This window comes from Phaseolus vulgaris, chromosome 3 (genome assembly GCF_000499845.2).
Source record: "Phaseolus vulgaris cultivar G19833 chromosome 3, P. vulgaris v2.0, whole genome shotgun sequence".
Classification (NCBI taxonomy): Eukaryota; Viridiplantae; Streptophyta; class Magnoliopsida; order Fabales; family Fabaceae; genus Phaseolus; species Phaseolus vulgaris.
The window spans coordinates 49,577,189-49,590,560 of record NC_023757.2 but is presented as its reverse complement, the minus strand read 5'-3'; the positions used below and the strand labels follow the sequence as shown (position 1 = coordinate 49,590,560).

At 31.2% G+C, this 13,372-nt stretch overlaps 1 protein-coding gene across 1 annotated transcript; it reads right to left on the bottom strand.

Annotated features, from left to right (window-relative positions):
• Nucleotides 1–7,396: 7,396 nt before the first annotated feature.
• On the bottom strand, nucleotides 7,397–9,236 carry LOC137808411 (S-adenosyl-L-methionine:benzoic acid/salicylic acid carboxyl methyltransferase 2-like). The gene is made up of 4 exons (XM_068609502.1): nucleotides 9,079–9,236; nucleotides 8,453–8,851; nucleotides 8,079–8,333; nucleotides 7,397–7,871 (listed from the first exon to the last, which is right to left on the bottom strand). Exons 1-4 carry the CDS (start codon nucleotides 9,151–9,153, stop codon nucleotides 7,530–7,532), a joined length of 1,071 nt encoding a protein of 356 aa, XP_068465603.1. The 5' UTR covers nucleotides 9,154–9,236; the 3' UTR covers nucleotides 7,397–7,529.
• Between the last annotated feature and the right edge of the window lie 4,136 nt (nucleotides 9,237–13,372).

Genomic DNA, 13,372 nt, shown 5'->3' with positions numbered 1-13,372 from the left:
TTTGAATATTTATTTATTTATTATTTAAAAAACAGCGATTAACGGTACAAATCCAGATTATATTTACTAAATTAATTAATTAAGTTTCATGTATATAGAAAATTTAGGTATTTTTAATGGAATGGGTAATATTTTTTTCTGATATGAGTAGTTAAAATAATTTTTTTGTTTTTATTTAAATATTTTGTTGGTTGACTTTTGTCTCATCCATTCATCTTTTAAAAGCAAGTGACTGAGAACTTCGAGAAGATTAAAAAAAAGTAAACGCCAGTTAATCGTTATTAATGATAAAAAGACAAAAGTTGACGGTAAAAAAAAAAATTTAAATACTGAATAAAATATATTTGTTTATAAATAGTAAATTAAAATATTCAAATCTATAAAATATTTAAAACTTAATTAAACCGTACTAAAATAATGAGTATATGTTTTTGAGAGTATTTATTTTTATTTAAGAATCAGTTTGACTCCGTAGATTATATAGGCAAGTGAAAAAGGAATTTTTACAAGCAAGACAAATGATAGAACACGATTCAATTTTTTTTACTAATTTGAGCATTTTGCATTTTTTTGATAAGAATTTAATAAGAAATTTTAAAAATAAATATAAAGTAAAAACTAACACATCTAATTATGCCTGTTTTATTGTGAGTGAATTCATTAATTATAAGTGATAATTTTTTTATTATATAAAAAACCATAGTAAGGATTAATTTATGCAAATTATATTTTAAAAGATAAAAAAATATTATATATATATATATATAATACGATATACACATTTTGTGCTTCGATTTTACTTTTAATGATATTTTAAAATTTCAACATTTGAACTTTAAAACTATTATTTTAAAGCATAATCAATATTACACGGTCATCCAAAAGAAAGAGGAGACCTCCCACTTGAATAATCTTTCCTATTTTATTTAACCTATAGCAAAGATAAAAGTTTTTAAATTTTTTAAATCATCCATACATAAATATGTATTACCGGTACAAATATTAAGCCAATAATATTGGAGATCCCACATCGACTAAAGATAAGGACATTTCATAATATATAAGTGGGTGCAAACCTCACCTCATTGAGCCGGTTTTATGAGGTTGAGTTAGGCTTAAAACCCACTTCTTAATATGGTATCAGAGTACAATGAAATCCAACATCTCTTGATGAGTCATTCATTACATTTGCACAAAATCGTATGATTTTTTTTTCTCAAAAAAGGTATTGAATGTCAACGCACTTGCGTCTACACTCCTCAACAAAATGGAGTAGTAGAATGCAAACATAAACGCATCTATTGACAATGGACTGGAATTTATTTCAATGTATGATTTTTTTTTCTCAAAAAAGGTATTGAATGTCAACGCACTTGCGTCTACACTCCTCAACAAAATGGAGTAGTAGAATGCAAACATAAACACGTTTTAAACACAGCACGAGCCCTCCTATTTCAGTCCAATTTACCATTAGAATTTTGGGGAGAATGCATTTTAACCGCCACATATATCATTAATCGCTTGTCATCACCTTTACTAAAAAATAAATCACCTTTTGAGCTACTATATAATCAACCACCTTCACTCTCTCACCTAAAAACTTTTGGTTGCCTATGTTACGCAACTGTTGTTTCATCTAAGCAAAAATTTGATCCGCGCGCCCGACAATGCATCTTCATTGGTTATCCTCACAGTAAAAAAGCATACAAATTATTTGATATAGATGCAGACACTTTTTTTACAAGTCGGGATGTCATCTTCCATGAAAGTGTTTTCCCATTCTGCCAACAGTCATAGACACAATCCTCACCTCCATTACAAGGTATTTTGCCCACTATTGACATTGACTTACCCACTCCTGTCCAACATTCACTCGATCAACATTCTTCTCTTACTCATCACAATGCACCTGAACCTCCATCAAACCAACCTTCTTCTCCTACTCGTCACAATACACCTGAACCTCCATCAAACCAACCTTCTTCTCCTACTCGTCACAATACACCTGAACCTCCATCAAACCAACCTTCTTCTCCTACTCGTCATAATACACCTGAACCTCCAGTATACCAACCTTCTTTTCCCATGCCAAGAAGTATAACACCCATTACCAAACCTTCTCCAACCGACCTTCCTGTTCGACGATCCAGTCGCACATCAACCCTAACGGGATCCCAAGCCAATCATTCGACCACTGCCCAAGACCGACAGAATGGAACCAGGTATCCTATGCATCATTTTCTTTCTAATTCACGATTTTCTTCTACACATAGTGCATATCTTGCTAACATCACAGCCACCAAAGAACCTCACACTTATGCTCAAGCTATCCTTGATCCAAATTGGCAAAAAGCAATGGACGAAGAGTTTTCCGCCTTGCAGCTAAATCAAACGTGGACCTTGACACCGTTACCCGCTGGGCAGAAACCCATCGGATGCAAATGGGTCTATAAAATAAAGTACAACTCAGATGGTAGCGTCGACAAATATAAGGCGTGCCTTGTCGCAAAGGGGTACACTCAGATTGAAGGTGTCGACTATTCTGAAACTTTTTCACCAACAACAAAATTAACAACTTTGAGGTGTCTCCTTACCATTGCAGCAGCCATAAATTGGTTTACTCACCAGCTAGATGTGCAAAATGCCTTCTTACATGGCACATTGCATGAAATTATTTACATGGACTTGCCCCAGCATCATCGACAGGGGAGAACATTGTATGTCGACTCAACAAATCCCTTTATGGTCTCAAACAAGCATCTCGAACATGGTTTTCAACATTTTCTCATGTGATTAAATTTGTAGGATTTCAACAGTTCAAGACAGATTACTCTCTATTCACAAGACAGAATAACTCATCATTTATTGCCCTTTTGATTTATGTGGATGATATTCTTCTTGCCCTTTTGATTTATGTGGATGATATTCTTCTGATAGAAAATGATTTCAGCGTGTTAAAGATTGTTTATTACAACAATTTCGCATTAAAGATCTTAGAGACCTAAAATATTTTATAGGGATTGAATTTTCCCGTTCCAAAGCTGGTATTTACATGTCCCAAAGAAAATATGCGCTTGATATTTTGCAGGATACGAGACTCACAGGTGCTCGTCCAGACAAACTTCCAATGGAACAATACTTAAAACTCATACCAGACGATGGAGAGTTATTAAAGGATCCAGTCAAATACAGGCGACTCGTGGGACGACTGATATACCTCACGGTTACTCGGCCTGACATAGCATTTTCGGTTCTTCTATTATCTCATGGAAGTAAAAAAAAACAGACAAACGTATCAAGATCATCAGCGGAAGCAGAATACTTATTTGGAGATAGTTTGGTTGCGATATCTGTTGCAGGATTTAAAGGTGTCATGTAACTTGCCAGCTCAACTTTTCTGTGACAATCAAGCGGCATTACATATAGCAGCAAACCCAATATTTCATGAACGCACAAAACACATTGAGATAAACTGCCACATTGTACGAGAAAAATTACAAGCTGGGATAATCAGTCCTTCATATGTACCGACACAGTATCAGCTCGCAGATATTTTTACAAAGGCACTGGACAAGGAACGATTTTTGACGCTACGACACAAGTTGGGGGTTCTTGATCTTCACCTACCAACTTGAGGGGAGTATTAAGGAAATAATAATTATAAAATTATATGCAATTATTGTATGCAATGTTGTATGATATTGTACTCAATTATATGCAATTAATTTAATAATTATAGAATCTTAGTATCCTACCTAATTAGATTGTAATTTGGGGAGAGAAACTCCCTATATATTTCCTATACATGAAGTGATGTAATATACACATAAGAAAATAAGAAACATCTCTTCTTCTTACCATTTTTATTTTTTATCATTTTCTTATATGGTATCAGAGCCATTTTTGAGCCCATCCTAGTGAGTATTTGTTGGGTTTATCAGGCCACCCGCCATCGGGCCGTTATCGGACCACCCATAACATATATCTCCACGCACAAGTTGGTAGCCTCGGTGTGATGGGTGTGTTGGAGATCCCACATCGACTAGAGATAAGGACATTGTTGAAGATGGTTGCTGCCCCTTCAAGACATGTGTTTGATGAAGACTTTTATGTACATTTCATGTATATTTACATTTGCTTTAAGAATGTCTTAGGTAGTGTTTAGAGGTTGTTTAAGAATAGGCTTTTTGCTGAGTAACTCACCTCCTAATCACTGGCCATGTGATAAGAGCAAGCACAAAATTTCTTAAACTGTTTTTCACATGTTTTACAAAAAAACACGTTTACTGCATAAAAATAAATGTTATTTTCTAAATAAACGGATTCATTTTTAAACTGATGCATGAAAATTAGATTTTGTGCATCAAGCATTTTGACTAAGTCTTCTACCTTTCAAAATGACTGTGTTTTAAATAGTTAAGCTTTTTCTGTTTTCATTTTGAAAAATAAATATGTTCATCTGTAAATGAATAGATTCTTTCTTGACTCTGGTGGCAAGTCTACCTCAAACGGTTTTAAATTTGTCCCTGCACCAAAATGGCTGGCTAAGTCTCCTCACATAACAAATTCTCTAACTGCTTTTTGAAATTAAATCTGTTCATTTTATAAAAGCTTTAACTGTTTTTCAAAAATCTGTTATAAGTTGGTTTTCTATAAAATGAAAACTTGTTTCTGAGTTTAATAATCGATCATACAATTGAGAAAACAAGTTTTGCATCAGAGAATTAAGGATTTACAGAGAATTAGCATGTGTTCTTGAAAGATTTCAAAAATCATAAGTGTGCTTGTTCTTGTTTGATTATAAAGCTTGGTGAGAGGTGCTGCTACAGTTTTAAGCGATCTGTTCTACTGGTTTAAGGCAGATTTCTGCATCCTCTATCAGGTGTATTCGTTTCACATTTCATTTTTGGTAAAAGTGTGGTTGGAAACTCTTCTTGATAGGGTTTCTTGAAGAGTGTGTATGCTGAAATAGAGTTTTTCAGCAAGTGTACCTAAGTTCTTGTAGGGTTCAAGAAGAGTGGGATTTGTGTTTGTTTGAATTGTGTTTTAGTGAATTTCACCTTGGTTTAGGTGGAGACTGGATGTAGCTCAGTTGAGTGAACCAGTATAATTGCCTTGTGTTCATTCTCCCTTAATCTCTGCACTTAAATTTCTGCATATCTGTTAAACTGTCAAGAAATAAATCTGTTCTTTCTGGGCTCGTTTCATACTGTTCTTAATTTCTGGAAAACTGTTTGATTCTGAAAAGAACATCTATAATCTGTTAAAAGCCACTGGAACAGGTTGATTGTAATAGGTTACTCAATTAAGTGTCAAGCTATCAATTGAACCTTAACCACTCTTAAAATTGAAGCTTGCTGTTTTGTGATTCACTGTTCTTCTTCCTAATATCAGTGTGTGTATATCTGGAAAATCAATCTGCATAATCTCGTGATTAACTTGGCTGTATAAACGTTTTCAAACACAAACAATGCCAAAATAAATCTGTTCATTTCCAAATAAATCGATTTATTTTCTGTAAACTGTGATAAATACTGATTATGCGATAAACTTTTAAAAGGTCAATTCACCCCGTCTTGAACTTTGGCACTATTAAACCCAACAGACATTTCATAATATATAAGTGGCACTATTAAACCCAACAGACATTTCATAATATATAAGTGGGTGCAAACCTCACCTCATTGAGCCGGTTTTATGAGGTTAAGTTAGGCTTAAAGCCCACTTCTTAACAAATAAGATTGACAACCTAGAATATTTTACTTCTATTGTTACAAGTTTCAACTAGTACTACAACATGATTTATAGCCTATGATAACACATTATTCATCAAATCACTCCAACAAAATTGCAATAAAGTAAACATATTTTTTTTGTTAAAATTTTGATCACTAGAAAAACATTAAAAAAAATTAATTTTGGAAAAAAAAAATAGTTGCTATATTAACTAAATTAAATATTATTTTAGAGACTAAAAAATTATTGGTATCTAAATTAGTTTCTATTATTGATAAATAGTTTTTAGATTTATATCTAATTAGCTACCTAGGTTTTAGTTACAAATTATTTAGATTATAAATTTGGCTACCAATTATTTAGATTATAAACTTGGTTACCAATTATTTAGATTATAAACTTGGTAGGTAAAACTTTGGTAGCTAATTAGATATCAATTTAGAAATTATTTATCAATAATAGAAATTAATTTAAATACTAATAAGTTTTTAGTTTCTAAAATAGTATCTAATTTAGTTAATGAAGTAACTAATTATTTTTTATCTTCCAAATTAATTTCTATTTAATGATTTTCTTATAGTGGATGTTATTTAATGATTTTCTTATAGTGGAGTTTCGATAATAACCAAATTCATAATCTAATTGCAAAGAGATATTTGAAAACTATATTTCAGCCGTTTAATAACCATTTTATAGTTAATTAGTATTTTTAATCAATATTTCATATATTTTATGAAATTTGAATTGATTATATTTTATCCTGATATCCAAGCATATACTTTATTATGGTTTATTTTATGTCATTACTTTCATTTTGTATCATTAGTGAAATTTTGTTAATTATAAAATTTTTTTAATTAAAATTTACATTCTAATCAAATATAAAGAAGTGAGTCTTTTTAAAAGGATATAGTTTCACGTACGTGTTTGACAATTTCAGCATGAAGATGTGTGTTTAACGATTTAATTGATTTGAAATCTCTACCATTAAATTATTTTATTTATTTATTTTTCAATTGATAATATTTTTGTAACAGATAAGAAATAAAGCAATAAATTCAATACAAGTCAAACTTTCCATTGAGTTAAATCAACTTGGCGAGTGAATAACAGTACTGAAAATACATTTACCATTACTCATAACATAACCTTAAGCAAATCATTTTATAACATAATGAAGCACAATAATACTTTAAAATTCATTCCATCCACTTCACACCTAAAAAAATTTATCATTTATTTTATTCCAAAATCGGTTATAGAATTATTATTTTTTACTATTAAATTGGCAAACAAACTTTATTTCATAATAAAATATAAATACAAAAAGTCCCATAACAAACACAATAATTTTATTCTATTCCAACTTAATATTTTGGCTGGTTATATATAATTGTCAAACAATCCAACCAAACACACATAAAGATACAAACACTACCAGAATAATTAAATAAAAATCAATTATAGAGACAAAAAATAATTAGTTGCGACTAAATTAAAGATTATTTAAGAAAGTAAACAAATTATTTGTTTCTAAATTAATTTATATGATTGATAAGTAGTTTCTAAATTAGTATCTAATTAGCTACCAATTTAAAAATTACTTATCAATAATATAAATTCATTTAGAAACAAATAATTTGTATACTTTCTAAAATGATCTCTAGTTTAGTCGCAACTAATTATTTTTTGTCTTTATAATTGATTTTTATTTAATGATTTTTGTAGTGAAACTTCTTGCTTATTCTTTAAATTTATGAACTCAGTTTTCTCCTCAGATGCAAAGTTCTTGTTCATGTTTTTCTAGTCAATAATAAAGTGACACTGATGAGCTGAGTTTTCTCCTTGGACAAACGATGAGCCAAGATTTGTTTGTAGCGGGTGAAAACCTCTTCAATGATGTCTTCACCAAAGTGACTAACCAGCATAGGTTCTGCCAAAGCCCTCATCCACTGCGCCACATCATCACCAATTGATTCAAACCTTTCAGGTTCAAAGTCAAGAGTGTCCCAGTTCAATTCAGACAGATTGATAGAAAAGGATCCTTCTTTAAGAACTTCCAATTCCACTTCAGATGGTGATGGAGTGTATTGTGGGATGTTAAAACTATCTACTTGCTCTTCCTTTATCATTCCCTGCAGCAAAACAGTGAAAACATTTATATACATGCATCTTTCCAGATTTATATATATGTTTCAACAGACAACTTAGGAAATTAATATTAAACAATACAATTTTTATATAAGAAACTTAGGAAAGAGAATACTAAGGAAAAGAAGCCTTTCTTAATGTTAAAAGTCAGATTCTCATGTTTTCACCTCCTCAGAAAGTGGATTCATTACCTGAGAAACCATATCATTAAGAGCCGAAGCCATAAGCTCCCAAATGTAGCAAACGTTATTCTTGCTACATGGATCCTCGTTGCTTCTCCCCAAAAATGTCAGAACCATACGACCTCCTTCAACTACTTCCTCTGCTCGACACTTGAGAAAAAGACAGAAATCTCTTCGAAATTGGTCATAGTAAGCTCTCACAACATTTGATGGGCTTGTTCTACATATATAGATATTTCCCTTGTTGTCTACACCCTCAGGAACCTAATATAATCACCAATACATAATTATTAGCTATACTTCATATATTATATTACCAGCTCCTGCAAAATACAAATGTGAGCACAACTAACAAAAGTGCTCCATTTTGCATATGCATGTACCTTAGATAGCCAATGAAGACTGTAAGAGGAGTGGACAAAATGCAAACTTTGACTTGGGAAAACCCTGCCATAGAAAGATCCGGGAACCCCAGAGAAGTAGCATGGACCACTTTCCATTTCATTTTGCAATTTCTCTTTAAAGCTGTCAATGGACTTAAAGATGTTGTTGAAGTCATTCCCAGGGAGATCATTTAGAAAAACCTTGTATTCTGGAGATTTATGGTTCAGCTGTCGGCAAAGCTTCTCCACAGTCTCGATGAGTTCAGACACAACAAACAAAGTATTTGGTCCAGAAGAGCAACCCAAATCTGCAATTGCCAAACTTCTGGGGAGTGCACTGCAATAGAGGCTAGTTATGGCTTCCTCTCTTATTGACTTTGTCAAACAAATCCCCTTTAGCTGCATAACAAAACAACCAATGATTGTACTATGAAATTCGTTTTAAGTGATAACTGAACTTATTGCTAATGAGAGAGAAAACATAAACAATAATATTGCGTATATTATGTATAACATTGCTCTTCAAATCAAATTTCTATTTATAACTTTGTTTTTAATTGGTGAAATGAACACAGCCAGCAAGCATGATCACAAGCTGAGAGTGTTGTGAACATCTTTCACTATACCTGAACAAGAGAGTTTTTTGCATAGCTTGCGTCTCCAACGCCACCGTTCATGCACAGAACCTGAGCCACTTCCATTGTTTTCTTTTATATCTCTCTTTATCTCGATTTGGGATATTCTCCTTAACTAAGTGCTTCTATGCTTCTGATCAAGTTCATACCATACCTGTATATATAGATGAGCAAACTCTGTCTTTTCATAACATAAAATATCATGTGTTGTGGCTATGACTTTAAGTGATTGATATTTGGTACAATGTGGGTCCTTTATTACTAAGAACTTCTGGTTGCCAAATTATATTAACTACCATTAGGCTATTCATTCAAGGTCACGAAACATACGAAACATGGCAAAGTTGATAACGACCTTAGCTCTTTGGATGCTTGGATCAAAAAAGGAAAGGGAATGAAAAAAAATATAGAGAAGAAAATAATTAAAGTGGGAAATAAGGTTCTTTAAATGGAGTAAATTAGTGAAACAGAAAAGAAATTGAAGGAAAATGTAAAAAAATAAGTGTTTCAATGAAAATAATATAAAAGAAAAGAAGGTTGTAGTAAAATGATAATTAGTAGCATACTTTTTCTACCAACACAATTTTGCTCCTTTCTCTCTTGGTCTCTTTCTTTATAAATGTTAGCTGTATATAACTGTTTCCCCCTTTTAGTCATAATGCTATGTTTACTCATAATGCTATTTTTAGTCATAATGCTATAATTTCATTTTTTTTCTCATTTGCTATTTTCTTATTTTCATTCATTAAATTTTCTCCCTTATTAAGATTAACCTTATCTTTAAGGTTGAAATTTCTAAGGTTATGTTTGTTTGGTTATTGTTATAAATATATCTTTTTTTTTAATTATTATACCAATTAAACCACTCACAAACTTTTTCTTCATTGTATTTTAATTTCAATTATCTTTCTCTTATAATTTAAATTTTTTTAAAATTTAATTCTAAGGTTGTGTGGTCATCCCAAGTTACTTTATTTTTCACAGTTATATACTTAGGAATTTGAGGGAGATCCCAACCACACACTTCATTTGGGTCATGTCAACAATAAATATACATATACTTTTATAGGTTTTAGATTGTACCTGTTACCGGTTTCTAACAATTGTCTCTTGTTCCCCAGTCACTCCTCTTTCTCCTTCTTGTACTTGCTCTCTGATATTCGGTCTGGAGTTAAACGATAAAAGGTTCTTCGACGATAAAGTAAATGTTTTTGTATAAGAATGAATTATATATTGATAAAAGCATAGCTTATTCTTGTGTGTCAATGCTTATTTATAGTACTCGTAATGGGTTATTTTGCTTATGGGTTGTACTTAATATCCATCTTTTGCGTATCTTTGCTAAAACATCATTACTTGAAATATTGTGTGTTACTGGATTTATAACATATTATCTGATTTATCACGTTTTTATTTATAATAATAATAATTAAAAAAATATGATACACTAAAATACTTAAATATTGTAAAATATTTAAAAATAAAATTATTTTTTAAATTAAAATATTGAAACATATCTCAATCATTGAAAGAGAGTGAAAAGACTACACCTTTTGGTAACTCAGTATATTATCATTTAATATTGTACGAAAAGTTTCCAATAAGATCAAACATGCAATTTGTAAATGAGTAATAATAATAATTAAAAAATACTATACAAAAAATTATTAAATATTGTAAAAATATAAAAAATGCTAAAATATTTAAAAATGAATTTACTATTTTTTTTTTCAATTTAAATATTAGAATATACCTCAATAATGGAAAGAGAGTGAAAAGATATGACATTTTGGTAACTTAACAAATTATCATTGAACACTTTAAGAAATTTTTCTGTTTCTAATAAAACCAACCACACAATTTTTGTAAATGAGTAAAATCATAATAATTAAAAAACATGATACAATAAAACAATTAAGGGTAATTGATGCAAAATATTTAAAAACGAATTTATTATTTTCTAAGTGAAAATATTGGAACAAACATCAATCATTAAAAAAGAGTGAACACATTCCACTCTTTGATAACTCAATTATCATTTAATGATGGTATAAATGTAAAATAAATGCGGCTATTTTACATCTACAAATGCGGTTATAGAACAACATTTGATCCGCACGCATTCGTAAATCGGAGATATACAAATGCGGTCATAGAATCGCATTTATAAATTAGATTTACAAATGTGGTTATTTAAAATAACCGCATTTGTATATTATTCTGAACGAGGGATGAGAGTTTAGGGGTTTAAGATTTACAAATGCAGTCTTGGTAATAACCGCATTCGTAAATCACATTTACGAATGCGGTTTTGGTAAATGACCGCATTTGTAAATAGTGTTTTTTTTAAAGTGCAGTTTGTATTGTGCATAAACCATATAAATTAATAACCTGCATAATGATCAAACCCAGCCAGACAAATACATAAATATAGTAATCAATTGAGATCATCAAAATTTACATTTACAAGTAATCAAATTACATATACATAAAACCACTATTGTTTACCTATGCTAGAGTTATAAAAATTTATGAAATATGTGGACCAAGAATCTCTAACATATGAAATGCCTTCCTCATTCATTGGTGTTTCTTCTGTGAATAACTGCATTGCAAAGTTTACATAAATTAGTTTTTAGATATATATATATGTTCAAGAATTATAAAAATGATTTAACATATATAGTACCTCTTTCCAACCAGTTTTAACACCTAGTCTTATAATGATAATCATCCATTGCATAATGTAATAGCCACACTCATAGCTTCCTGGTTGTTTATTACACTATAATTCAATAAAAAGTAATATGTTAGTATATTGATAAACAATGATAATAGAGAAAGAAAAAAATTACAAACCTTTATTCTTATCCAGTTCAAATTATTTGAACTTGATCGACCTTTTAGGATGTTATATCCACGCCATGAACTGGTTAATACAAAAAACCTCGTTAGTAGATGGTTAATTAGTAACATATACAAAGTTCAGTTTATAATGTACTTACGTATCAATGATATCCTTAAATTTTGTGGGAATCTTCTTGTGTAGGAAACAGAACCACACAACAGTCTTATCAACCATTGATAAGACAAGTAACTGCCAATGATGCTTATATCATCAATGAAAAGAGTTAGTAAATATTTAAAACATGAAATAATAATAATTGATGACATATAATTAAACTTACTCATTAATATAAGGGCATAAATAAATTTGTTTTCCCTCTTTTTCCAGGGTGTTAGTGATGTATGCTTGAGTCTCAGATGAGTTTGGTCCAACGGGATTAGTATATGCAGGATCTAAGAATCCATACATATTTTCCTTCCCCTCAGTGATACAGACTCTATGCAAAAACCTACAAGTTTTTAGTTAAAGCATAATCAATAATAATTTAACATAAAGTAAATTGAATAATAGGTAAAGATACTTACATCATAAAAAATTGAATTATACTTATATTGAGCTCCTGTTTCCCAGATATAAATTCTGATAAATCTGTGTTGTAAATCATTAGTGGCAGTTCAGTGTTTATTTGAAAAAATGTATCATCCCACGGAACTGGAAAAGGTTCATTGCCAATTTGACTAGCAATGAGACGTAAGGAAGCTAGAGGATCGTCAACTGGAACCTCACGCTTCTTTTCCGGACTTGGTGGCCGAAAAGGTTTCTACAAGATAAACAACATTTGTATTAAATTATATGTAATATATAAATATAAATAAAAAATAATATAATGAAATGAAATTATTACATGAGATTTGGGCATAGATCGAATGAGCTCTCAGGGCTAGGCAACGAATGTCTGAAATGCATCGGCCACAGTGGTTACCTCATTTGAAGGTAGTGGAACATGAGCATCAGGAAATCGTACTTTTTCAACTGTTACCTTCGCCACATCAGGGGAGAGAGGAACATTATGTAAGGTGGTGGCGTTTTGATAGACTTTTCCAAGGGCCACCACCCGAGGAAGTTTGCCGCCCACTACCAGTAGCTCACAATCCTCTGTTTGCCCATTGATATCATCCCCTGATGTTGGAGGAGCCGCACAACTCCCCTTTGTGCTCTTGGGAGTGGGACTAACAAGGGGTTCAATCGGCTCAGCACAAACTTGTTGCGATAGAAACTCTTTTTCAACCTCCGGTAAGGATGATGACTTCTAAGAAACCTCCGATGTTGAAGATATACTGTTTTCCTTCCATGTTTCAATTGTTGAGAAGCAGTGTCTTTTTCGCATATTGGACACGCTTTGTGACCCTTAACACTATAACCTGATAAGTTACCATA